General features: G+C 44.1%; 1 protein-coding gene across 4 annotated transcripts in view; it reads left to right on the top strand.

The window, feature by feature from the left end:
* ADAM9 (ADAM metallopeptidase domain 9) overlaps window positions 1–27438 on the top strand; it is a 145982-nt gene that overhangs the window by 110366 nt on the left and 8178 nt on the right. For all 4 annotated transcript variants that reach the window (XM_088480392.1, XM_088480393.1, XM_088480395.1 and 1 more), the window contains 8 exons: window positions 933–1128; window positions 5950–6055; window positions 9673–9868; window positions 10084–10164; window positions 10843–10948; window positions 12987–13128; window positions 21729–22026; window positions 22885–22952. In XM_088480392.1, the coding sequence (XP_088336518.1) occupies window positions 933–1128; window positions 5950–6055; window positions 9673–9868; window positions 10084–10164; window positions 10843–10948; window positions 12987–13128; window positions 21729–22026; window positions 22885–22952 (1193 nt within the window). The remainder of the gene's footprint in view (window positions 1–932; window positions 1129–5949; window positions 6056–9672; window positions 9869–10083; window positions 10165–10842; window positions 10949–12986; window positions 13129–21728; window positions 22027–22884; window positions 22953–27438) is intronic.

Raw genomic sequence — 27438 nt, forward strand, 5'->3', positions numbered from 1 at the left:
TTATGGCCAAATGGCCATGGTGGAGAGGACCATCCGGTCATAAAACCCTCTAGTCCAATGCTTCATCTAAGGCCCTGATTTGCCACTTTCAGGAAATGGCCTGAGGCACTCCAGCATAACCAGGAGCATTTGCTGCTGACTGGCATGTATTGTAAGATCGTTTACTATATTGTTACATGCCTTCTCTCTTCATTCAGCTATCAAAATTCACCATCTTGTATACTTGCATTGTGTAAGTGCAATTTGAATACATTTATGGAAGTGCACCAAATCTTGTGTATCTCTCTCCCCTTATGTATGAGGAATTCTGACCCTGAGAACTAGGATGGAGTTATTCCACTCATAAGAAAAGCTTGATTGAAGGACTATTACCCATCAAGGGGTGCTGTAATCATTGACCTAAAGGGTAATCATATGGTGGAGAATAGCAGTGCGATTTTACCATAAAAGCTGATCGTGAGACCCACATCACCCCTAGTTGAATCAACCCCTTTGTGTCAAGAGCAGTTACTGAAACAAAAGGAAGAGATATTGAGCTTAGGGCCAGAGAAACAACACAACAAATGTTGGGACCACCGATTTGGTGAAATTATAAAAACAAAGCTATATGGTTTAGTTTGGAAAAAAACCCTGTGAGTTGTCCTGTAATTAACTGGTTGGTCGAGTTCTCTACTGTAACCACGAAGCGCCTCCTCGCACAATCCTGTGAAAGCGATCACGTCCAGTAACATTGAAAATTTTGACTCACAGCTATTTAGGTGCACAGAGAAATTAGTAATGTTTGACCATAGTATTATACAGTGATGTGAGCAAAAGAACAATGCGGCGGCACATCACCGAGTATTGAATCGCCTTACTTAGAGCTCCGTGTAGTGCTGTTTTTCTTTTGTTACCTTCTTTTTCTCTTGATGTATAATTGCTTTTCCCGGTAGTTCTCTCCCGGTGGCACGGTGTGCCGTGGTGTCTTCAATGAATGTGATCTCCCTGAATACTGCAATGGCTCTTCTCCGTTCTGCCAGCCTGATGTATTTATTCAGAATGGAAGCCCGTGCCAAAACAAGAATGCCTACTGCTACAATGGCATTTGTCAGTACCACGATGCCCAGTGCCAGGAGATTTTTGGATCGAGTAAGAGCTTGTCCGTGTTTGTGGTGTTCCAATGTACAGAATTGTAGTTTTACATTTCAAATGACATATTAAACATTATTCTCACACGTTAGTTATATTAAGTAAGCAATTTTGAGTAGCCCAGCACACACATATATTAGAGACTGGTATGTAGTCCATAAATAAACATATGGTAAACGGTCTTCTATGTTGGCTTCGGAATGTAAGCAGGAAAAAAAACAAAAATACTCCACATTTTCATAAAAAAAAAAATAAGAGAGTGGACCCCATGGGTAGATATGTCTTCATACGGGCTTCTATTCACTCCTCTCCATTTTACATTCTTGCAATTTATATTCCCCCACCTTATACCAGTGAGGTTTTAAGGAAATCTGCCGAATTTATTTCTTTATCACCTGATACCCCGGTTATTTGTGTCGGGGATTTTAATAACGTGCTAAACCCTGCCCTAGATAGGTGGCGTGAAAGTTTGAATGTGTCTGGCCCCTCCCCTCATTCTTTTGCTAATTTAGTGGATGAGCTTGGGCTGGTGGATGTATGGCGGGCTCTGCATCCTTCCTTGGCTCGGTACTCTTGCTTCTCGGCCTCTCATCATTCCTTTTCTAGGATTGATCTCGCGCTGATATCCGGGAGGCTGGTCCCGCAGGTTGTGGAGGTGGAGTACCGATCCCGGGGTGTATCGGATCATGCCCCCTTAGCACTGACTATTGATGTTGCTGCTCCGCGAGGCCATTCCTTTTGGAAATTTAATCCCTTCTGGCTTACTTTAATGGGTGCGGGCTCGGAATTGGAATCCCAATGGGCTAATTTTTTTACTGAGAATACTGGCTCTGTTTCCTATAACATATTATGGGATGCCTTCAAGGCTGTTCTGAGAGGTTCCTTAATTGGTAGGGTGATAAATATTAAAACTTTTCATAAGAAAAGGGAGACTGAGCTGGAAAATCGTTGTACTTTGCTGGAACAGAGATATCTATCTTCGGGTTCTATTGTTGCTAGATCCGCATATATGGAGGCCACTAAAGTTTTATCTGATTTCCTTTTAGATAAATCTAGAAGACGTCTACTATTTGTTAGGCATAGTCAATATTCAGACTAGGATAAATCTGGGGCTTTTCTGGCATATCTTTCTAGAGAGGTCCGACCTGTTACAGTTGTAGCTCAAATTCGTGACTCCTGTGGTAACTTGCACTCTTCTACACCAGCTATCACGAAGGTGTTTTATGAATACTTTGCTAACCTTTACAGCTCTCAAGCCCATTATTCCCTAGACGAGATGCTTGAATATTTGGGACATATATCCCTCCCCTCCATTTCTCAGGATAGCAGAGCATTTCTAGACTCCCCATTTACTGTAGAGGAAGTCGGGGTGGCTGTTTCTTCGTTTCCGGGAGGTAAGGCCCCAGGAGTAGATGGGATTCCCATTGAGGTTTATAAGAAGCATGCCCTTTTCTTTTTTCCCAGATTACTTAATCTTTTTAATGAACTGTGTGACCTGGGTACTCTCCCCTGTTCTATTTCTGAGGCCATTATTGTCATGATCCCTAAAATTGGAAAAGATCCCCTTGATCCTGGCTCTTACCGTCCGATTTCCCTCCTCTCTACGGATATTAAAATATTGGCCAAAATGCTTGCACTCAGGCTCAATAGGATAATTAGTGAGGTAGTACATCCTGACCAGACTGGTTTTATGCCAGGAAAGTCTACCTCACAAAATCTTAGGAGATTATATTCAATTTTACAGCTGGCGGATTCGGTGGAGGATGGGGCAGTGGTGGTGTCTTTGGATGCCACCAGGGCCTTTGACTCTGTAGAGTGGCACTATCTTTGGGAGATCATGTTTCGTATTGGGATGGGACCTAGATTTATAGCTTGTGTTAAATTGTTATACTCCTCCCCTTTAGGGCGGGTTTGTATTAATGGATATGTTTCCCCTTCTTTTCACCTCTCTAGGGGTACTAGACAGGGCTGCCCTCTTTCCCCAGCTCTCTTTGCCCTAGCCATCGAGCCTTTGGCGTGTCTTATAAGAACTGATCCCAGAATACGGGGAATTCAGATACGACAAAAGGTCGACAAGGTGGCTCTCTATGCGGATGACATGTTGTTATTCTTGTCTGATGCATCAGAGTCTTTAACTGCCCTTCTCTCGGTGGTAGACTCTTTTGGACGATTTTCTGGACTGCGCATTAATTGGGACAAATCTTGCATTCTTCCTCTACATGGTCCTTCTACTACTGTTAGTACAGTAAATACTCCCTTGGTGTGGACCACTAAGTTTAAATATCTGGGAATTTGGGTAACGTCATCTATGTTGGACTTTGTCCCACTTAATGTCCAACCACAAATTGATTTCCTGAAATCCAAGCTGCATGTTTGGAATAAACTTCCCTTGACCGCCACGGGTAGGGTTAATTTGGTAAAAATGATTGTTCTCCCCAAATTTTTATATGTTTTTCAGCAGGCCCCTATCTATATTTCTCCACGTATATTTAAATTGATAGATAGTTATATCTCCTCTTTAGTTTGGGCTGAAAAACGTCCTCGAATCAAACTTAAAACTTTATGTAGGCCTAGAGCACTGGGTGGTCTGGCATTGCCAAATTTCCGCCTCTATTATTTGGCTTCACAATTGGTTCATTTACAGGGGTGGGTTTTGGGTGGGGAGAGCCAGGATCTACCTACCTTATTGGTACACACTGTTACTAGAGGATGTTCCCCTTTGCAGTTATTATCAGATAACAAATGCCCTACAGGGGGAGCTCCATTGGTCACGCAGGCTCATAAGCTGTGGAAACAGGCCCGTGCTTTAGTGGGGGCGGAGGGTATTGATCCTGATTTGTCTTTGTGGCATTCTTCTGCTCTAAGAGTACTGGCCCTATTAGATAGTAGCTCCTTGTGGACTGGGAGGGGCGTTCTCTCCATTGGACAGTTGTATAGTGACGGGGTCTTAAAAAGTTTTGACACTATTAGAACTGAATTTGGGGTACCGAATACTATGTTTTTCCGTTACCTACAGCTCCGACATGCTCTAGCTGTCCAGTTTTCTGCAGGCCCTCCGCAATTTACTCCTGATCCAGTTAGGGTTATGCTGCAAGCAACTAGTGGTAGGCGATTAATTTCCAGACTTTACTCCTACCTCCTTACTGCTAATTCCGATGATACCCTAGTACCACTTAGGCTTAAATGGGTGGATGATTTGGGTCCATTAGACGATGATGAATGGTCTTTAATGTTGAATAGTCATGTGATCGCCACTTCTGCAGTGAGATTCCAACAGATACAGTTCTTTTTACTACACAGGGTGTATCTTACTCCTTTGTTGATGAATCGATTTGGATCTGGAGTGTCGGATAGGTGTCCTAAGTGTTCTGTTTCCCAGTGCTCATTTTGGCATCTCCTCTGGGAGTGCCCTGCTGTTCGAGTGTTTTGGTCCCGGGTCACCACCTGTATTCCCATTTTGTCACCTAAAATCTGCATCTTTGGACTGGGTCTTTCGAACAGGGTTAATCGATTGACGGCCCAATATGTGATTAATGCGATGACTTTGGCTAAGGTTTGTATTGCCAGTACTTGGATGGCAGCTAGGGGCCCTACTTTTGCTGAATGGTCTGGGTTAATGAATGAAGTAGTGGGGCATGAACGTTTTATATACACCAAACGTAACTCTATCCTGAAGTATGAACGTATTTGGGGTCCGTGGATTTCTTCAACTTATTATGTTAATGGAGGTGAGGAGACTTCGTATGGTGGGGGGCTGGAGACCGGCGAGACTGTGCAATAAAGTTTTATTATTCTGAGATGTTTGTAGTAAATTTTCTCTTATACCGCAAGGTTGAGATATTTTTCTGTGCTGATAATGTGCTCTGTTTTATTTATATACTGTTTTTGAATATGTAATTGTAATATTTTAATGGCTAGCTATTTTATTTCTGTGGGGATTGGGCTTATAGGAGGGAGGGTTTTCTCTTTCTGGGTTGTAATTTGATGTTTTTGTTATAAAATGACAAACTTTATAAATAAACGCAATTTAAAAAAAAAAGAAAAATAAGAATCTTGGTTATACTTAAAAGTAGGCAGAGAAACAAAAAGTGGCAGAGACGAAAACGGACATTTCACTATCAAAATAAATTGATCAATTAAAAACTATATTTCTATTTATTTCTTTTAAACTGTATGTGAACATATAACAATTGTTGCTTTCTAATCTATTCTAAAGCTTCTAATAGGGAAACGTTCACAATTGGTGGCAAAAGTTTAACTTCTTTCTATGTTTAAAGTGTTTTTTGATATAGGACGTTACTCGGGAATCTGTTAATCACCCATTCTGCGTGATCGCTCGCAGACCCCCGTATGCATCTGCCTGATTGACAAGCAGAGGCTTTTACAGGGTGTTGTGGGGGCAGGGACGGCCTGCTTTCCTGGGAGTGATGAGGCCAGCAGGACCTGTGTCCATGGATGCAGATTCCTTTCCTTTCAAGCCGGCCGGCCAGCCTGCAAAAGCTGAGGTTTACTCAGCCGTCCCACACCTCTGTCACAGTGCTGGGATCGCAGATGCAGCAGGAGGTGTCACTCACCACCTGCTGCATTTGTAATTTAGCAAGTCATTAGTTGTTAAGCAATGTCTTCATAAAATCATTAGCCACGCACTTTACGTTACCTCACAGCAGCAGGTCACTTGCTTATGGTGCCAGCCGCATGATTTCAGCAGAATGTGCTTTATATTTTAGGTATTCGTCACATAAATGAGTTTGGGGTAATAAGATATTTGCTGTATAAGTAGATCTGGAGAAATAATCTGACATGTACACATTTACCTTTTAGTGGCGAAGGCAGCTGCTCCAATTTGTTTCCGGGAGGTGAATGAAAAAGGTGACAGGTTTGGGAACTGTGGATTCCAAGGCAACAAGTACAATCCATGCGGAGCCAAGTAAGTAGCAGAGTTTATCCTGGAAGCTCTTAATTGCATTTATATATCTAAAGAAAATAACATATTTCCTAATGTCACTACTACTTTCCACTGGTTTATCTATAATGGGGGCAGGGTGATCGCTGCACACAAGTCCCTGGTGTCTAGGGGGGTCCACACCGCACACCCTGCACCCTTGAATTTACTTACATTGCACTGAGATGTCGTCTCTATCACCATTTTCCCTGATGCTTTGCGCATGCAGAACACACGCTGCACAGTGGTGATGGTGGCAGAGATTACACCCGGGCCGCCTCCTCTGATAAAACGCCCCGTGACACGTTCTATAGGTAATGTTTGTGATGTCTGCTGCTTTCACTGCAATAATAATAGTGACACCATTTATTCATTACTAATTGCTGGACACACTAATGCAGCGATAGTAGCAAAATGGGCGTAAAATTCTATATGCAGAGCCGGACACATCTTGAAATGCGCATGCTTCCGCATCGCCAGAATATTGAACGGGATGATTGAGAAAGGACCAGTATCAATTAGATATGATTCTATCCTATATAACCTGGAGACACTAAAGAAAATATATTCAGCTTTGCAAAGTCCAGTGGACGAAATGCATTATAGCTTGTCTCCTGGCATGGGCCAATTCATGCCGGGATCATACTGCCAAACATACCAGAAGGGGATGTAGTTGTTATCCCGGTGGTCAGCATGCCGGCGCTGGAAATCCGACACCAGTTAGAATCCTGGCACCGGCACCCCGACAGTATTGGGGTTAAGTGTAGACACTAGGGGGAGGGTTAGGTTTTTGCTGCGGGGGAGAGAGGTTAGGTTTAGGATGCAGGGAGGGAGGATTAGGGATAGGGAGTATACTTATCTCCTCCTGTCCAGATTTTGACCCTGTCGAGATGCCAGCGCTGGTATTCTGACCGCTGGGAGTCCGAGCGCTGGCATCCCGTACTCAAACCCACCAGCAGGAACCTAAAACCATGTCCACTGCGCACCTTAGTCCCGTTATTGTGCTGGATACATTAGCCGGCGGCAGCGCACACCCGCCGAGCTCTGATCAGCCAGGTACTGCTATTAGTAACTAAGTTACAGCATGGATGTATATGCTGTCAGTGGAACAATACCGCTAATTGATAAGGATTATGCACAGCACCTTGTTCCCAGGATATTGGATAACTGCCGGCTACAATCCTGTGACACTGCTAGTAAGATCAGAGCCGATGGCATTAGTGCTGCCACTACTATTAAGCCATACTGATACATGGAGTTTGTTTTAAGGTGCCTACACACTAGACTACCTGCAAACGATGCGATGTTGTCAGTGATTTCCCTTGAACTCTCCCCGGCACTCCAGGACACAATATGGTGCATAAACTGTACAATCTGACAATATCTCATGTTCGATCTAGCGATTTGCATATCTTTAGATTGTGCGCAATATATGGGCTGGACTATATGACCAAGGTGCATGCACAGATTAGTGACCCGTGCATGCATTAAAAACAGTTATTAAAAAGTGTAAAAAATCAAACAAAAAAAAAATGTGCCTATCCCCTGGAATCTTTCTAGCGGGGGTGTAATGCCACAGCCACCCGTTCACCGGGTCCCCTGGTCAAAGCATTACCCCTGACCACTAATCAGCCCAGGCCGGGGATCCATGGGGAGGTGGGGACCCCACCCAAGAAACTGGTCCCCCTCTCCAGGGCTCCCCAGGCCTAGGCTGATAGCCCGGGGCTAACACGGATGCCTGGACTGATCTCACTGATCCGTGCATAAATGTGTGTCACGTATTTACGTCGGCATCCTACGGATCGAGATGACATATTGTTCAGTCATAAACACTGAACGATATGCCGTTGATAGTGTACGAGATTGCCAGATCTTACCAGCTGTAGGTAAGATCTGAGGATACAACGGACAACCCGCAGGTACGCGCATCAAGTTGTTCCGATGCTTTGGAATCGCCCAAACGTGCATAATATCGTCTAGTGTGTACACGCACCTGTACACGTCTCTAATAACCGATCCTGAAATGGATACCCGTTTTTGTTTGAGCCATTACCTAGTATTATATTTTTCTACAAGACTAGTCGTGGAGTCACATCATCTCCTCCAGCGTTAAGATGGCTTGTTACAATTTTAACACCATATTCACCTGCTGGTGGTCTGGATTATAAAGCTTTTAAATGGAATGTGGTTAAAATACAGATGGAAGGGATTCCGGCTGTCAGAATGCTGGCGCCGTCATCCCAACGGTAAGTAGCGGGGTTAGGGAGAGGGTTAGCGTTGTTAGGGTTAGGCACTAGGGGGAGGGTTAGGGTTAGGCACTAAGGGGGGAAGGTTAGATTTGGGGTGCGGGGGAGGTTAGGTTTAGGCACTAAGGGTGGGGATTAGGCTCCGGGGATAAGGGGAGGGTTAGGATACCGACCGACAAAGTGTCAGTATTCTAACCCTTTTGGGATGCCGGCGTCGGGATTCTGACCGCTGGGATCCTGAACGCCGGCATCCTGTACCCATCCCCATTTAAATATATTGCTAAATCCAACAAGTTTTGCTTTGCTACAAAAATATTTTTTAGATCATTGTTGCAGTGTTAATTATAAATAGCACAGAGCTTTTGGTAACCTAGGGGGAAATATTTTGTCAATTAAATAGTGATTTATGAATTTTGCGGTCTAGCTAATTCATTCACCAGCGCATTCTTATATATCTTTTATTTAGCATCGGCAGCATATGTACTTGCGCCTGCCCTTTAGCAGGTTCAAAAGATAGGCCTCCTAGAAGGTATAAATGCATGTTTATTCTGGCCGGCACGAGGCAAGCAGAATAAGCCTCAATGTTAAGAGAGATCTAAAGGAGTGTTTGAATAATTCAATAAAATAAGTTAGGTGCAGTCCAAGAGAAGTCTGGAAGAGATGTGGAGAGGATGCTTCTAGAGTGTAGACAACATGCTGAAGGCTATTTAGAAAACCATGGTGCTGTAAGGTTTAGCCAAGTGATGGAGGGATTTGTAGGTAAGAACCTGGACTTTGAACATGATTTGGGAGACCAGAGGGAGCTGTGGCACAGAGAGGATGTACATATGGAGCAGCTAGTGGTGCATTAGACTTAAGCTGCACTAATGAGCAGAGTGACGGTCTTTCTATCCCAGAGAAGGAGACCCTGATGGACCAGCATCAGAAGGATAGTGAAGGCCTGTTCAGAGCTATATCGCAGAGACCAAGAGCATGATAGTTTGGGTACAGTGGTATCTGGCTGGTAGTGTCATCATCAGAGACCTGTAGTGCAGAACTCATGTGAGTAGAATATGAAATAAGTATTGATAATGGAAGCATACTTTACTCAGCCACATATTATATTAATCATTGCCAAGGGCATGAAGTCAGGTTGTATATTCAAATAAGTGCTGGTACAGTTTTGGTGTATGCTGCTCTGGTTTTATTTCTGTTTTTGGCAAATGTCTGGTTGAATTAGGCAAACTGGCAGATGTTTTGGATCATGTCCTATTATCTCACTCACGGGGCTTGAACTGGAGTGGGGAACCAGGGCAGCACCCATATTCCCCTTAGGCTTGCTGTATATTGTTACCTCTGTACTCATCTCTGTCTCAGGAATGCTCAGTGCGGGAAGCTGCAGTGTGAAAACGTGCAATCTATGCCTATTTTTGGCATTCGGCCTTCAATGAGTCAGACTCCAATCACTATGGGCAATGTATCCTTTGTATGCTTTGGAGTGGATTTCCAGCTTGGTACCGATGTCCCAGATCCAGCCATGGTCAATGAAGGCACCACTTGTGAAAAAGACAAGGTGAGGTTTACACTAACAATCGGCTGTTCAGCTTTGGCGCAAGTGTTGCTAAAATACTCGTGGCTAAAACTATTACCATACCGCATGTTTTGTTTCACTATGTAAGTAGCTAAATGACTTTCAGAGACGAACACTAGTCTTTGTCCATTAACTTAATGTTACAGAGTTGATTGCAAGAGCAGCACGTGACTGGTGGTTTGTTCTTCTCTTACTAGGTGTGCCAGAATTACCAATGCGTTAGTGCATCAGTACTTGGATATGACTGTGATGTGCAGAATAAATGTGGAGGTAATGGGGTGAGTATGATATTTACTTATACGATGTCACTGTCCATTATCTCCCTCCCCATACAGCAGCATTCACACCGCTCCCTTCACTCTTGTCTAGTATACTGGGGTATCCTACCCCCTTTCTTCTGTGGTTTATCATAGTTTTCTTATGACCCATTATGTTACTTCTAGTAAAATGACCCAGCATATGCCGGGTCACTTCAGTCCACCCCAGCCTTGCTACACTTACCCCTGTTGCCGGCACAATGGTTCTCCTTTCCTGGTGGTCTCACCCATCTCTTGTGGGCAGGCCAGCTCTCGCTGCAGATGATCCCATCAGTTATTATATAGATTCTTCATATTGGAACTCTTGCTTGTTTGGCCTGAGGCTCCATATGCCATCCTCTGTTGATCACATGTATCCTTGCTGAATTTCACATTACTACCTAAAATGGAACATATCTAGGCAGAATAGATATAATTTCCCAACTCTGACTTCTTCATAGATACTAGTAGTCTCCTGTACATATAAGAACTATATAACTTTCCAGATCGCCTTCATGTTAGGACATATTTGCATTTCAGTGATGTGCTATTATAGAAGATGAGTGCTGGCCTTCACTTTGCAAATCTCATTAATTAGGATAACTTGTTTTATTCTTGTGATATTATGTTGCATTTATACATATTGTGTTTGTTGCACAGGTATGTAACAGCAATAAGAACTGTCACTGCAACGAAGGCTGGGCCTACCCGGACTGTAAGGAGAAGGGTTTTGGTGGAAGCATGGACAGCGGCCCAACATATAATGGTATGGTTCTTACTGGTTCATAATACACACAATTTCATCCTACATTAGACTCTTCTCAGCCCCAAAAGTTAGGAACATATTGCTCAATCTGCCCAGGGTCACAACATTTCCGCATGTTACACTCTTATTTAGTCATCAGACTTTCTGCTATTAACCAGCTTGTTGATCTGTGCATCACATACATATCATATTATTGTACTCGCCTTGTATCTCTAGGAGTCTTTTACATGTTACTCTATTATTGTTAGCCTTTTAGTGCCTCTTGGTTAAAACATAAGCCATTAGCCTTGAGGAAGTATAATCACACAGTGACTGATAAAATCGCTATGAGACAAACAATGTCAAAGTTGATACCAGGGGTAGGCAACCTGTGGCAGTCCAGCTTTTGTGGAACTATACATCCTAGCATGCCTTGCCACAGTTTTAGTATGCCTTAACAGCAAAGTTGCAGCAGGGCATGCTGGGATCTGTAGTTTACACTGGCTACTAGAATAAGTCCTGTCTGTCTGTCTGTCTTCTGTGTTGAGCTGACACAAAAAAATTTAATTAGAGGTGAGTTGTGAAACCTCCTAAAGGTCCATTTGATGATGTAGTGATACAAATTTGCTATTGTTTACTAATCTACAGGTCAGTTTTGGTAATTGTCACATTTATTAAAGGTAAATTGACCATTTCTCCAAATCTCCCCTGCCAAATAAATCGGCAGACATTGCAAACGATGATTTCTCCAGAGCTGAGTATGAAACAGAGAGAATCTGTAAATGATCAATGTAGTAAACAACAATGGAAATTGCGCTACTTTGAGATACTTGAGATTTCTTCAAAACCAGTGAGATGAGAAGAAAAATATATAACGTCCGGAGCTTTTCCTATTCATTACTATGAGCTGGAAACCCCACTTAAGTTAATGGGTTATTGGAACAAATGTGAAATGTTCTGCAATAAATAAAATATTGTGCATACCTTCGAACTGCCCCAATTTAAGCAGAGCATCCCAATTTGAGGGCACTCTCCTGCCATTATTGCATTGTCCGGATCTGTCTGGCAGTTGAGAGTTATAACCCATGAGTAGAGGTGAATGGGTGCTGCAATCGCCTGCAACTGATGTGCGTGACATTGGAAAGTAGCTTGCATGTTACAGGAGGGAAAGAAGGAGCTACCTATCACTTTTTGGTTCTCCGCACGTCCTCTTCCAGGATAATTGCAAATTAAATTGCAGGTTAGTAAGTCTCATGGTTTTGGTGCTGAAACCCACATGTGATGTTTGCAAAACTATAATAAAAATGTCATTTAGTAAATTCACTCTCGTGGGTTTTTAGAGAATCTGTAACGCAAGCCTAGTTTTGTCTCCCTGTCTCTTATTGTTTTAGTGACACCAGAACAAACTGTTCTACACTGAGTAAGCCGCGCAAGGCTGAGAGAGTGTTTGTAGGTTTTCCTGTACCCAGCACATGCTCACGTCTTGTTTTAAAACCCCAGTGTTCGGGGTTTTAAAACAAGACTGCTATGCTATGAAATTAGTGTAATCTAGAGTTTCCCTTTGAAGTGGATTTGTGCAATAAATGTCTACAGAATTAAAGCATTATAGAGCTAGGGAATACCTAGACCCCTTTGTCCCGAAGACTGATCATACTGATTGTTTATTATCCTCATGAAGTAACTGAAATAACAGCTTCTTCTTGGTTTGTGTTTTTTTGCAATAGAATAGCCAAAGCTCCTCCAACTTTTAAGGTTATAATTGCATTTATAGATATTAATTAAGGTGCTCTAATATCTTCTACGTACTCACACCCCAACTTTCACCACTTTGTGATGGAATCCCTGACTCAGTAGATAAAAGTTCCTGGGACTCCAGCATTAAGGCCGGGGATAGCTTGGCATTACATCTGTAGGAAGCAGGTACTGACTGACTGAAGACAGAATTGAGCTGCCACTATCAATACGAGCAATGTCAGGGTAGCTACATAACAGACATAACCAGCATCTGTCTAATCTTTATATCTGACCAGACCGCTCTTTTGTTTTCTGGACAATACAGATAAAGACACCTCTCTCAGGGACGGGATGCTGATCTTCTTCTTACTCGTTGTACCACTATTGGCCCTTGGAGCCTTTGCATTTTTCCGAAGAAATGAACTTAAAAGAAGGTTCTGCAGGAAGAGAAAGTCACCAGCCTCCGAGTAAGTTAAACGTTCCCTTTTCAGAACAAGTTTTTTCTTTATTTTAGCTTACAAGTTTTTAATTTTAATATGTTCTCCAATATGTCACTGATAAATTTGTGGTGGTCTAAGTGGAGTGTTGTTGATGGCGACCACTCTGTTCCTGTTTCCAGGAAGACAGAGTGTTGCCAACCGATAAAGACAGACCCCATGAAACAGGATCCTGCTTAGGAATGGCTTGTGTTGAGTGGAGCAAGGGAAAGAGTTTATGGAGGAGGAAGGTTGGAGTATACACAAGAAGATAACAGCAGCTCAGATCCATTCCATTGAACGGGCGATATATCTATAGTACATCGATGGGTATGTACACCCGATATACCTGTGAACGACGTCGTTCAAAGACATATCGGATTGGGCCTTCAAGCTGAAAGATATATCGTCATCTGCTGGTGTGTACGGGCTGTAGGGATCCAGCGGTGATTGACATTTCAACCAGGCAGGCAATTTAATTGCCCGCCAAGTTGTGATGTCAGCGCTGACACACATCGGCAGAACGATTAGTAAGTGTGAATGCACTTGCCATTTATTAGGTCGGCGGGACCCATCGGCCTAGTGAGTACTCCGCTTCACTTTTCTATAGATCTTAAAAAAAAAAATCAATTTAATTTCCATACAATAGATTATGCTTGATGTGTACTATGCAAAGTTACTGCTACTCTTACAGAAATAGTCCATGTTCTATGACTGAGATAAAAAACACTTCTTATTCGGGTTCCATAGGGTCCACAGGAATTACTTTGGGGGTATGTGGTTGTAGTGATCTGGCTACAGGCACTTTGGCCCTCATTCAGAGGTGGTCGAAAGAAGCCTTGAGGGCGAATGAGGGCGGCCGCTTCTTTTTTTTTTTTTTTTAGTGAGGCTTCCTGGTCGGTCGCTAAGCTGTGGGTTACCACCCTCAGCTTAGCGACTGTCCAGGATGATGGTCGCGATGGTCAAGACCATCGGGGCTTGCGACGAGACCCTAAGGTTGGGTCTCGGCAACCGTAAGCCCCAGGGATGCTGATGTCAGTGTGGCCGCCCACAAAACGGCAGGCGTTCACTTGGGAACGCCTCCGTTTGTGTAGCCACCCCCCGCTCCGCCTACAAACGGGCCGAGCTGTCGATCAACATCGACAGCCGGCCCTTTTGTAGTGGGCTCCGGAGCGAGAGAGTTTCCGGGGCTTCGGCAGGGCCTTAACATCGACCCGGTTGCGAGCGTTCAGCAACCGGGCCTGAATGAGGTCCTTAGTTTTTTGTTTGGTGCGCAGGATCAGTGCACCTTGTAGACGGGACTGCCCGGGCAGTCCCAAGCTTTGTTGTTTTTTTACACATTTACCCCCGTTGGCGCCGCAACATAAGTGAGGGAACTGATGATTTCCACGGACGCCAGGAGAGCATTAGTAGATGCTGGGCCCGAGACTGCAACCGGAAGACACGGGGACACAGGTAAGGTGGTTCCCCGCTTGCGGGGAACCACATGGCAGTCTGTGCCTCCGGCAGTGGTGACCTGCCGGAGGTTGCTGTAGTGGAGAACAACTGCTTCTCCCACTAGACCACCGGAGCATATAAATCTGTTGCCGGGGACAGTGGCGGCGGCCATGTAATGAGGCAGTGCGCCCGGTGGATTGATACAGCTTAGGGGAGGTAGGCTTTCCCTGGCAACCCCTCCCCCAGCCCAGACGCCGATCCTGAGACAAGGTATTCGTGTGTCTGGGTTGCTCCTCCCTGGTATTTGAGACGCCCAGAGACCGCTTTGAAGTGCTCTACTGTAGCTGCAAATCTCAGGAGGTTTGGTCAGTCTCCCTGTATACCTTTCCTTTGGTGGCCATATTATACAGAGCTCAATGTGTGTGTATATATATATATATATATATATATATATATGATTCCACCCGGCGGCACTCAGGACGACTTATAATAAACACTTTACAGCCCGCTGTTTCTTGTCAACGTTTCAGAACTTTAATATGTTCTTTCATCAGGATACAAAAGTACAATGAAAAACAAGCTTACCTATTAAGCTGTATACACCACACGTGCAAAGACGCCCACCTGCCCGTCGCAGACGCGACTGGAAATGACGTCACTATCAAAGTCAGTGTCTACATTAACCCCTTCACCATAGCAGAGCATGTTATAGCAAAGTTTATCTGAAAAGCCATTAAAACATTAATAACATTAATGAATTACTTTACTTCAATGAGGTAACACTTACACCCATATAAATATTACGTATGTGACACTATAAATAAAGAAACATGGATATAAAGCTGTATACTAAGATGTGTATATTGTCATAGGTATAAACCCACTTCATAGAAAACAATTAAGACCGAGCTGTTCATTTAACCCCTTTGGAAACATTGTATCTAATTTAAAGATCCATTGGGATTCCTTTTGGAGTAATAATTTTGAACGATCCCCACCTCGCTTAGGTGGAGGGACATAATCTATGATTCTATACCTTAGTGCTGCCAAGCTATGATTCGCTTCTACGAAATGCTTGGCAACCGGCTGATCTGAATTTCCTCTAGTCAACGCTAAACGGATAGCGCTCCTGTGGAGAGCCATGGTCTCCTTGAACATCCTCGATGTTTTCCCTACATAGTACTTACTGCAGGGGCAATTAATAAGATAGATAACATACTCACTAGTGCATGTCACATAATGTAAGATGTTTATTAATTTACCAGATTGAGGATGTGGGAAAGAATCTCCGCTGATCATATAATTACACGTGGTACAATTTATACATTTGAAACAGCCTCTCTTTTTGCTTAAGAAACCCTTTGCAATCACGTTTTTACTGGTGACATCTGTTTTAACTAACAGGTCCCTGAGGTTACTACCTCTTTCATAACTATGCATTATTTTATAGTTATGCAGACCTTTTAGTGAAGGGTCTCCTGAGATTAATGGCCACAATTGTTTAGTTTGGTTTGATACAATGGTACTGCTGTTATTAAATTTATTGACCCATGTCAATCTGTTAGTAGCTTTATTTTTATTTTTAATGACGGGTCTCAATAGATCTCGTCTAGGTATAGATAAAGCTTTCTCTTTCTGTGTTTCTAATGTATCTATGTTGTAACCACGTTGTTGAAACTTAATACATAAATCATCGCATAATTTAACGGTTTCCAATCTGTCTGAGGTGATACGACAGATTCTCAAAAACTGAGAATAAGGCAAGCTATATTTAAGGTTTTTTGGATGGCAGCTTCCACTATGTAGAAAGTTGTTCCTATCTGTGGGTTTTTTGTAAAGCGTGGTACATAGTTTACCCTGTTTAATTTGAATTAAAACATCTAGATAATTAATGTGGCTAGTGCTGATCTCAAAAGTGAATTTGACTGGATGATCTCTTAAATTGTGCTCTTCTATGAGATGTTGAAACTCATCCCTGGTACCTGTCCACAAAATTAATAAGTCATCTATGTACCTTAGAAACAAAAATAATTTTTGACTGATGTTAGAATTAGAAAAAAAGACATTATGTTCAACTGTAAACATGAAACTGTTAGCAAACGAAGGTGCGACCGCCGACCCCATTGCACACCCTGCTACTTGGAGAAAAAACCTACCATCATAATAAAAATAATTCCTAATCAACGTGAGCTCTAATTGTTGCAGGGTGTGCAATGGGGTTGGCGGTCGCACCTTCTAACATCAGTCAAAAATTATTTTTGTTTCTAAGGTACATAGATGACTTATTAATTTGTGGACAGGTACCAGGGATGAGTTTCAACATCTCATAGAAGAGCACAATTTAAGAGATCATCCAGTCAAATTCACTTTTGAGATCAGCACTAGCCACATTAATTATCTAGATGTTTTAATTCAAATTAAACAGGGTAAACTATGTACCACGCTTTACAAAAAACCCACAGATAGGAACAACTTTCTACATAGTGGAAGCTGCCATCCAAAAAACCTTAAATATAGCTTGCCTTATTCTCAGTTTTTGAGAATCTGTCGTATCACCTCAGACAGATTGGAAACAGTTAAATTATGCGATGATTTATGTATTAAGTTTCAACAACGTGGTTACAACATAGATACATTAGAAACACAGAAAGAGAAAGCTTTATCTATACCTAGACGAGATCTATTGAGACCCGTCATTAAAAATAAAAATAAAGCTACTAACAGATTGACATGGGTCAATAAATTTAATAACAGCAGTACCATTGTATCAAACCAAACTAAACAATTGTGGCCATTAATCTCAGGAGACCCTTCACTAAAAGGTCTGCATAACTATAAAATAATGCATAGTTATGAAAGAGGTAGTAACCTCAGGGACCTGTTAGTTAAAACAGATGTCACCAGTAAAAACGTGATTGCAAAGGGTTTCTTAAGCAAAAAGAGAGGCTGTTTCAAATGTATAAATTGTACCACGTGTAATTATATGATCAGCGGAGATTCTTTCCCACATCCTCAATCTGGTAAATTAATAAACATCTTACATTATGTGACATGCACTAGTAAGTATGTTATCTATCTTATTAATTGCCCCTGCAGTAAGTACTATGTAGGGAAAACATCGAGGATGTTCAAGGAGACCATGGCTCTCCACAGGAGCGCTATCCGTTTAGCGTTGACTAGAGGAAATTCAGATCAGCCGGTTGCCAAGCATTTCGTAGAAGCGAATCATAGCTTGGCAGCACTAAGGTATAGAATCATAGATTATGTCCCTCCACCTAAGCGAGGTGGGGATCGTTCAAAATTATTACTCCAAAAGGAATCCCAATGGATCTTTAAATTAGATACAATGTTTCCAAAGGGGTTAAATGAACAGCTCGGTCTTAATTGTTTTCTATGAAGTGGGTTTATACCTATGACAATATACACATCTTAGTATACAGCTTTATATCCATGTTTCTTTATTTATAGTGTCACATACGTAATATTTATATGGGTGTAAGTGTTACCTCATTGAAGTAAAGTAATTCATTAATGTTATTAATGTTTTAATGGCTTTTCAGATAAACTTTGCTATAACATGCTCTGCTATGGTGAAGGGGTTAATGTAGACACTGACTTTGATAGTGACGTCATTTCCAGCCGCGTCTGCGACGGGCAGGTGGGCGTCTTTGCACGTGTGGTGTATACAGCTTAAAAGGTAAGCTTGTTTTTCATTGTACTTTTGTATCCTGACGAAAGAACATATTAAAGTTCTGAAACATTGACAAGAAACAGCGGGCTGTAAAGTGTTTATTATAAGTCGTCCTGAGTGCCGCCGGGTGGAATCCTATACATTTGTCCCTCACTGGCGTGAGAGGTAAAGCGGAAGGCACCGGACGCAGCTGATCCTTTTTGGTAAACCAGGAGTGCCAGTCAATTTACTTGTTGTGTATATTATAGATATAGATATATATAGATATATATACTGTACATTATTTATATTATTGCATTGTAAGTGACATATACAAGTTCTGCTATGTGCCTTTTCCTGAATAACAGTTATAATTATCACTGCTATTTCTCCTCATAACCCTCTGCTACAGGTGTGTGGGTTGATTTGGGGGTGAGCACTGTCACATTGTATTTGCATTGCATGTCGTTACTTTTATGTCTAAAAATAAGGAGAAGCAGGAGGCTAAAGCCCCTGTGCTAGTTTCATGTATAGCCTGTCAGGCGGGCTTGTCCCCTCAGGATTTCATACAGGATGGATTGTGTGGTCGCTGTTCTAAAGAGCTGCCATATCACTCCGTCCTACCAGCTCCTGGGCAGGAACCACCTTGGGTGTCTTCCTTTTCTCAGGTTATGGCGCAGGTTGTGGACTGTTTATCGACACCCACACCGACCCCTACTATTGGATACCCTCAGCAGCTACAACCTGATATGTTTATGCATCCTTCCTGGATGGATGTTTATGCCCACTCAAGACAGAGTATGGCTCCATCTCCTGCTGCATTTCAGCAAATGCTGCAAGCAGGCAGGCCGGTAGTACCTAAAGCCAGAAAGGCGGTCACACTTTTCAGGGAAGATGGACGACCAAGGATGGTCAGCTATCCATGAACATCCTGGAACTTCGTGCAGTATACAGGGCACTCGTTCAGGCACAGAATATGCAATAGGACAGGCCTGTCCAGATACAGTCCGACAATGCGACCGCAGTAGCCTACCTCAACCATCAGGGAGGCACTTGAAGTCTAGCAGCCATGGCGGAAGTGACAAACATTCTGGTCTGGGCAGAATGTCATCTTCCAGCAATCTCGGCAGTATTCATACCAGGAGTCTTCAACTGGGAAGCGGACTTCCTAAGTCAGCAGGATATACACGCCGGGGAATTGGCTCTTCATCTGGATGTCTTTCAGATCCGAGGGAACAAATGGGAACTACCAGAGGTAGTTGGCTTCAGGCCACAACCACAAGGTCCCCAGGTACGGGTCCAGAACCAGGGATCCCTCAGCCGATTTTGTGGACGCTCTAGCAGTGAAATGGGACTTCAAGCTAGCGTATCTCTTTCCTCCGATCTCCCTCCTCCCAATGGTCATCAGGAAATTCAAGCAGGCGGCACAGTAATACTGATAGCCCCTGCTTGTCCCAGACGCCATTGGTTCACCAACTTTCAGAGTCTCTCCATAGACACTCCATGGCCTCTTCCTCTAAGGCGGGACCTGTTAACACAGGGTCCCTGTCTGCATCCGGACCATCCTCATCTGTCCTTGAATCTTAAGAGCCAAGGGTTTTACTATCTTTATAATTCAGACGATGCTTAGGGCACGAAAGCCTTCCCCTGCCCACATTTATTACAGAATTTGGCGCTCGTATTTTCAATGATGTAGTCATAGAAAATATGATCCTGAAGTTTTTAGGGTCTCACAAGTGCTTGCTTTTCTGTAGGCTGGGTTAGACTTGGGTCTCCGCTTGGCCACTCTGAGAGTTCAGGCATCTGCACTTTCAGTTTGGTTTCAGCGAAGGATCGCCCCTCTGCCTGTTGTTAGGACATTTTTTCAGAGTGTTCTGAGGGTTCAGGCTCCCTTTGTCTCTTTGGTAGCTCCCTGGGATTTGTCTTTGGTTCTCAGAGCTCTACAGGCTCCCCCATTTGAACCCCTGAAATCAGTAGACCGTAAGTGGTTGACAGCAAAGACAGTTTTTCTTCTTGCTATCTCCTATGCCCGCAGGGTCTCTGATTTGGCAGCCCTTTCTTATCGCTCTCCGTTTTTGATTTTTCAGCAGGATAGAGCTGTTCTTCGTACCAGGGCGGGTTACTTTCCTAAGGTAGTTTCCAGTTTTCATGTAAATGAAGAAATAGTCTTTCCAGTCTTCAGACCTCTCTGTAGGTGAAGTTTCTCTGGATGTGGTACATGTCCTACGTATCTATGTGGATCGTACCAATTCCTTTAGGAAATCGGATTCTCTTTTTCTGTAGCATGGCTGTCATAAGCGAGGCTGGCCAGCTAACAAACAGACTCTGGCTAGATGGCTTCGTATGACGATTTCTCAGCCTTACACACAAGCTGATCTCTCTGTTCCAAACACAGTGACAGCACATTCTACTCGATCTGTGGGACCATCGTGGGCGTTTCGTCGTGGTGCCTCTACTGAACAATTGTCAAAGGCAGCCACGTGGTCTTCCGTCCACACTTTTCTCAAATGTTATGCCTTTGATACTTTTGCCTCTCAGGATGCTTCCTTTTGGGCGCCAGATTCTCCTGTCGGCTAAATAGGAGCTTCCCCACCCTTAAGGGAACTGCTTTGGGAAACCCCCAAGATAATTCCTGTGGACCCTATGGAACCCGAAAAAGAAAATAAGAGTTGCACTTAATGCTTACCAGAAAGCGATGTAGCTTAGGCTCTGACAGTCCAGCGAAGTTGTAATCAAGTCTGCCCCTTTCTTTTAGGGTGTCCTGAATGGGGCAACAGCCTCTCACATTAGACCTTTTATATACAACTTTTATCCTATTCTCCTCCATGTTGTTTATTTATATAGAAGTGTTTTTTTTTTTAATTTTTCACTTAGAAAGGGCTTAGGTGCTTTTGTTACACTTTTTATTGTGGATGCCGTTCACCATGTATTGTATGGTGCCATCTGCATTTTTAGAAGTATGGAATTGGTGGTAGGCATCTGTGGGGGCAGTCCCGGGTGGGCTTATCTCCGAAGGGATGTAAGTAGGTAACTTTGACCTGCTCCTTGGACACTAGCACAAGTCCTACTAGTAATCCTGATGTTCCGCTGTGTCAACCTCTGCTCCTTGGTCCTCCTGTCTCACCTGCACATTGCTTTCTGTACTCAAAAATACAGAATTTATTGAGTGTGACTGAGATAATAACACATTTGATTTTTGATGGTTCAATGTAAACCAATTTTGTTTAATGCACAAAATTATTAATAATATTGTATAAAATTATCTTCACGCTATGTGTATAAGGTGTATATGAAACTTAAGTGACTTTTGTGTGATTAAAAATATTGTACAAAATGACCTTCATGCTGTGTGTGTATATGAAACAAAAAAGCATTCTGTGTTTAGATTTGGGTCCCATTCCCAAGGTATATCATTAAGGTATATTATGCAAATATTCCAAAATACAGAAAAATACATTATCCAAAATATTTCTGATCTTTTCAGGGTTGGCAGATTAAGACAAGATGGGAGACAACCACCTAGGAATGCACCCAGCAAAGGTGGTTCAGCTACCAGTCCACCAAGAAACACGCCAATCACTTCTCCGGGCTGGGATGATCCAGCACCTAGTCAACCAAAGGATGTGCCACGTGGACCAACAGCCAGGGTTCCCCCAACTTCACATCCCCAAAGGAATATGCAAAATGTTCCACCAGGTGGGAGACCAGCAGTGAATGCCCCACCAAGATATGTGCCACCTATGGGACCCAACAGAAATATGCACCCACCCACTCATGAACCCGTGAGTACCCATAAATGAAGATAGACATTGTTTCCCAGTCATAGAACATTTAGAGCGAAAAATGGTTCATAATATAGGTAATATCTTGCATGTCTCTACATTATAAAGACACATATATGGTCAAAAGTCCAAGGAAAATAAGCTTTTTTGTAATAATTGGTGCTTAAATGAAAAGTCACGTTTATGTTTTTCTCCTTTTTATATGAAATCAATGCATAAATATATATGTTTCTGTGACTAAATTGGAAAAGTGACCTCAATGCTAGCCTCAAAACACCATATGGCGCCATATGCCCAGCGCAACTGAGCCCCTCCTAAAGGTGTAGCATACCATCTTTTTCTTTACATCTCATTAGCATTGCAGATGCAGTGAGACACCACTCACAGTGTACTAGAGGCGCTGGGCTGTGACTTTAACCGCACATGAATTAGTTTTAAATGCAGATGAAGCACAACGGAACTTGTCTTGAGAAACCACCGCTGGCACTGCAACGTAGCATATCATATACAGATTCAGACTCATTGGCACACAGATGTACAAATGTCGCACATCAAATTGATCAGTGTAATCTAGCAAAGTAGTTTAGTCGCTTCCAGTTGTTTTATTTGTGTAAATAAGACGCACCTTTTGAGCGAAAAAGACGCTCAGCGCTGCCGAATTGCACGGGGGCCTGGTGCACCAAGGCGGGCTATTTGGTGCGACTGATGGCACAGTGTGTAAGGACACATCTGTATGTGGACTGTGGGAGGAAGGAACTTTTCTATATACTGTACAGTAACTATTTAGAATGCCTTTTCACATAGCATCATTTGTTTTTATAGTTTTATGTTCCACTTCAGTTTATTTTTTCTTTACAGTCATATAAACCGAATAACTCTGCTGTTCCAACATATATGGTGAATCAACCACATCATACACCATCTAGGTAAGTGCTGTATTCTCAGTTGAGTCTCTGAAGCCCTTAGCGGCCAGGCCGTATGTACCGATGCTGCCAAAGGTTCATAAATGCCTGAAAATAGGCCAACTCCAATAATATACTGCAATATTTAATAAGCTTGTTTTCTTGAGTAAATGTATACCAAATATGTGAGAAACATTGTAATGTTAGTCTTTATTTGTTTTACTTTTGTTAATTTATTTTAGGTTTTTTTTAAGTGTGTTTACCCCATATTTACATATTTTCTTAACCAGTTGAGAACTTCAGGATTGACATGGGGCTTCTGGTGGTCTTTTCTCTTGTTACCGCTCATTGATTTAGTGGGCAATAAAACTAAAAACCAATAGTTTGTTTTGTGCCACCATATTAAACCTATATTTGCCATGGCATTGAGTCTAGCAATACCTGGAACGGAGCTGGAGGGATGCAAAGTCATTGTTCCACAAGCAGAGCCCTCATCTGACACATGGTTGATGGTGGTGGGAAATGATTCCATAAGCACTTATGTTCTCCCCATCTCATGATCTTAGCAATAACCAGATCTTAACACAGGGCCTGATTCAGCAAGGATCGCAATTGCGATCGCAGCTGCTAATACGCACGCAGTTCAACTGCGATAGTGTGCAAATTCATCGCTGTGCCGCCACAGCACTTCATAAGGACGCCCACTTTACCTTACACACATCCGTAATGTTTAATAAGACTGCAAAACCATCGGTACAATAGAGTACCTTCGCAGCCTCACGCACACTTGCACAGGTCAGACCTCACTCACAAATTGCTAACTTCAGCGCCAAACCATGAGTCCGCAGGCTGCGTAAGTCATCGCAGTTGATAATTTATGCACACCCATGCAACTGCGTTCAAACGCACTGGGACGCTTGCGTTTCGCTGGCCACCGCCCCGTCACCACCCACAAACAGCACTTCCTTGCTGAATCAGGCCCATAGTCACCAATTTTTGGGATACTCTACAGGTACCATGGACCTCATTCAGAGTCTGTCGAAGCGGCCGCACGGTCGTACGGAAAAAGGGGCCGGATATTCAAATGATTCCCTCGCAAGTTGCGTCCCTAAGTTCGGATCGGTAGTTGGCCGACCAAGGGGAGGAAGCGGTCGTAAGACAAAAAAATACGCCCCCTTTTCGTACGCATTGCACATCATCTCCGGGCATATAAGGATTAATCGAGACCATCGGGAACCATCGGCACTGGTCGTAGAGATTAAGGTTGACCATACCCACTCTTAAGCTCTACGATCATGTCAGTGTAAAAACCTCCCATGTCACATGTGCCATGACGCTACTTTGTTAATTATGCACTCCCATAAACCGTATGCACTCCCATAAAACGCCGTTCGCCTGCGTTCGGATTTCCACTCCCCCGTTTTCAAGCACCTTCCCCTGTTACCACCCACAAACGCCTCAATCTGTCACTCAAACTACCGACCTGGCTGTGTTCAAGGAGAGAGAAATTTCTGATCGTAGCGGCTAGTTTGCGCACGCACATTGCGAACTTTACACATGCGCAGTATAGCGAACATCGGTGGCGTACGACCGTGTGGCCGCTTCGACCGACTCTGAATGAGGTCCCATATTTGGCAAATTTGCTTACAGACGAGCACCAAATTGAATTGCTCCCATTATATTAAAACCAACATTAGCTGTAAGATCACTGGTTGTGGCCCCAGTTGTTAAGCTAGCAGACAGCATTAGTGACCGCCATATAATACAGACGGCATTTGGGACCCCCATGTATTACAGACGGCATTTGGGACCCACATGTACTGCAGACGGTATTTGGGACTCCCATATCCTACAGACGGCATTTGGGTCCCCAATATACTACAGACGGCATTTGGGTCCCCAATATACTACAGACGGCATTTGGGTCTCCCATATGCTACAGATGGCATTTGGGACCCCCATATCCTACAGACGGCATTTGGGACCTCCATATCCTACAGACGACATTTGGGATCCCCATATACTACAGACGACATTTGGGATCCCCATATACTACAGACGACATTTGGGATCCCCATATACTACAGACAGCATGAGTGACCGCCAAATACTACAGACAACATTAGAGACCGCCATATACTACAGACAGCATGAGTGACCGGTATACACTGCAGACAGCATGAGGAACTGCCATCTAATATAGTCCGCATTAGTAACCTACATACTGCATAGTATAAACAGCATTAAACTCCTAGTAACATCCCTTGTCTTATAATTAAAAAATATGAGATATGGTAAGAACTTACCCTTGTTATCTCTATTTCTACGAAGTCCATAGGGTTCCACAGGATACCTTGGGGTATAGGTGTGACGTCAGTCGCAGGGCACCAAAGAGTTAAGCTTTCAGCCTCCCAGGATGCACTAGGTCCCCCTCCTATACCCCGCCCCCGGGCCAAGGCACCTCAGTTAGTTACCAAGCCATAGGCCGGAGGAGGAGAAGGAAGAGAGAGAACAAAGATCTGGACACATACAAGAATCACATTCTCACCAGAGGGAGACGGAAAACCGGTGACCAGAGCAAAGCCCATCTGCAGCACAGGTGCGACAGGGCGGGAGTCCTGTGGAACCCTATGGACTTCGTAGAAATAGAGATAACAAGGGTAAGTTCTTACCATATCTCATATTTTCTACTTCAGGGTCCATAGGGTATCCACAGGATACCTTGGGGATGTCCCAAAGCAGTATCCTTTAAGGGTGGGGACGCTCCTGTGCAGAAAGGAGAATCCGCCGCCCGAAGGAAGCATCCTGAGAGGCGAAGGTGTCAAACCTGTAATACCTCACGAAGGTATGGACAGAAGACCACGTAGCAGCCTTGCAGATCTGAACTGCCGAGGCACCACGTCGAGCTGCCCACGAAGGACCCACAGACCTAGTGGAATGAGCCTTCAGAGAAGGAGGGACCGGTAGGCCTTCATGAAGATAAGCTTCAGAAATAGCCATACGGATCCAGGCTGCCAAAGTTTGCTTTGAAGCAGGCCAACCCTTTTTACAGAAGCCATAGAGGACAACAAAGCGTCCGACTTCCTAAACAAAGAAGTGCGGTCAACATAAGTCCTTAAGGCCCGCACAACATCCAAAGAGGCCTCACCCACGGAAAGACCCGGTGAGTTAAAGGCCGGAACAACTATTTCCTCGTTAACATGAAACTGGGAAACAACTTTGGGAAGAAACTCGGGCCGAGTGCGGAGCACTGCCCTGTTCCCATGAAAAACCAAGAAAGGGGGTCTACAAGAAAGAGCCCCTAACTCAGAAACACGTCTGGCTGAAGCAACGGCCAGAAGGAAAACAGTCTTAGCTGTTAGCCATTTAATATCCACTGAGCCCAGTGGTTCAAACGGCGGTCCTTGGAGAGCCCTCAGGACCACAGCCAAATCCCAAGGCGCCACAGGTGGAACAAAGGGCGGCTGAATACGGAGAACACCTTGCATAAAGGTGCGCACATCCGGGATTGTAGCAATCCTACGGTGAAACCAGACAGATAGGGCCGAAACCTGTACCTTCAAAGAAGCAAGGCGAAGCCCATGATCTAGTCCCGCTTGCAGGAAGGCGAGAATCCGAGACAGACGAAACTCCCGCGGTGCATAACCTCTCGGTCGACACCACTGGAAGAACGTATGCCACACGCGATGGTATATCCTCGCGGAAGACGGTTTCCGAGCTCGTAACATGGTACGCACCACAGAGCTGGAAAACCCCCAGGACCTCAGCATGGCCGTCTCAACAGCCACGCCGCCAAAGACAGCCGAGTCAGGTCCGGGTGAAGACAAGGACCCTGAGACAGAAGGTCCGGTCGTAGCGGCAACCGCAGAGGACTGTCCACGGACAGACCCTGAAGGTCTGAGAACCAGTGCCGTCTGGGCCACGCGGGAGCTATCAACAGGAGCGTCCCTCCTTCCTGTTTGAATTTCCGGATTACCCGTGGAAGAAGGGAGACCGGAGGGAACAGGTATGCGAACCGGAACGTCCACCGGACGGACAGAGCATCCACCAGAGACGCCCCTTCGTCTCTTGTGCGAGACCCGTACACCGGCAACTTGTTGTTGTGCCGGGACGCCATGAGGTCGATTTCTGGAAGACCCCACCTGTCCACCAGTAGTTGAAAAACGTCCGGGTGCAGGGACCATTCCCCTGGATGAACGTCCTGGCGACTTAGAAAGTCCGCCTCCCAATTTAGCACTCCCGGGATGAAGACCGCTGATATGGCCGGAAGATTGCGCTCCGCCCAAACCAGGATCCGAGAGACCTCTACGAGAGCCGCCCGACTGCGAGTTCCTCCTTGCCTGTTTATGTAGGCCACGGTGGTAGCATTGTCCGACTGGACCTGCACCGGGTGACCCTGGAGAAACCGCTGTGCCTGCAGGAGAGCATTGAAGACCGCACGGAGTTCCAAGATATTTATTGGAAGCTCCGCTTCTGTCGGTGTCCACCTGCCCTGGAACAAGTGTGGACC

The sequence above is a fragment of the Taudactylus pleione genome, unplaced genomic scaffold (genome assembly GCF_031769625.1).
Source record: "Taudactylus pleione unplaced genomic scaffold, aTauple2 ptg000253l, whole genome shotgun sequence".
NCBI lineage: Eukaryota > Metazoa > Chordata > Amphibia > Anura > Myobatrachidae > Taudactylus > Taudactylus pleione.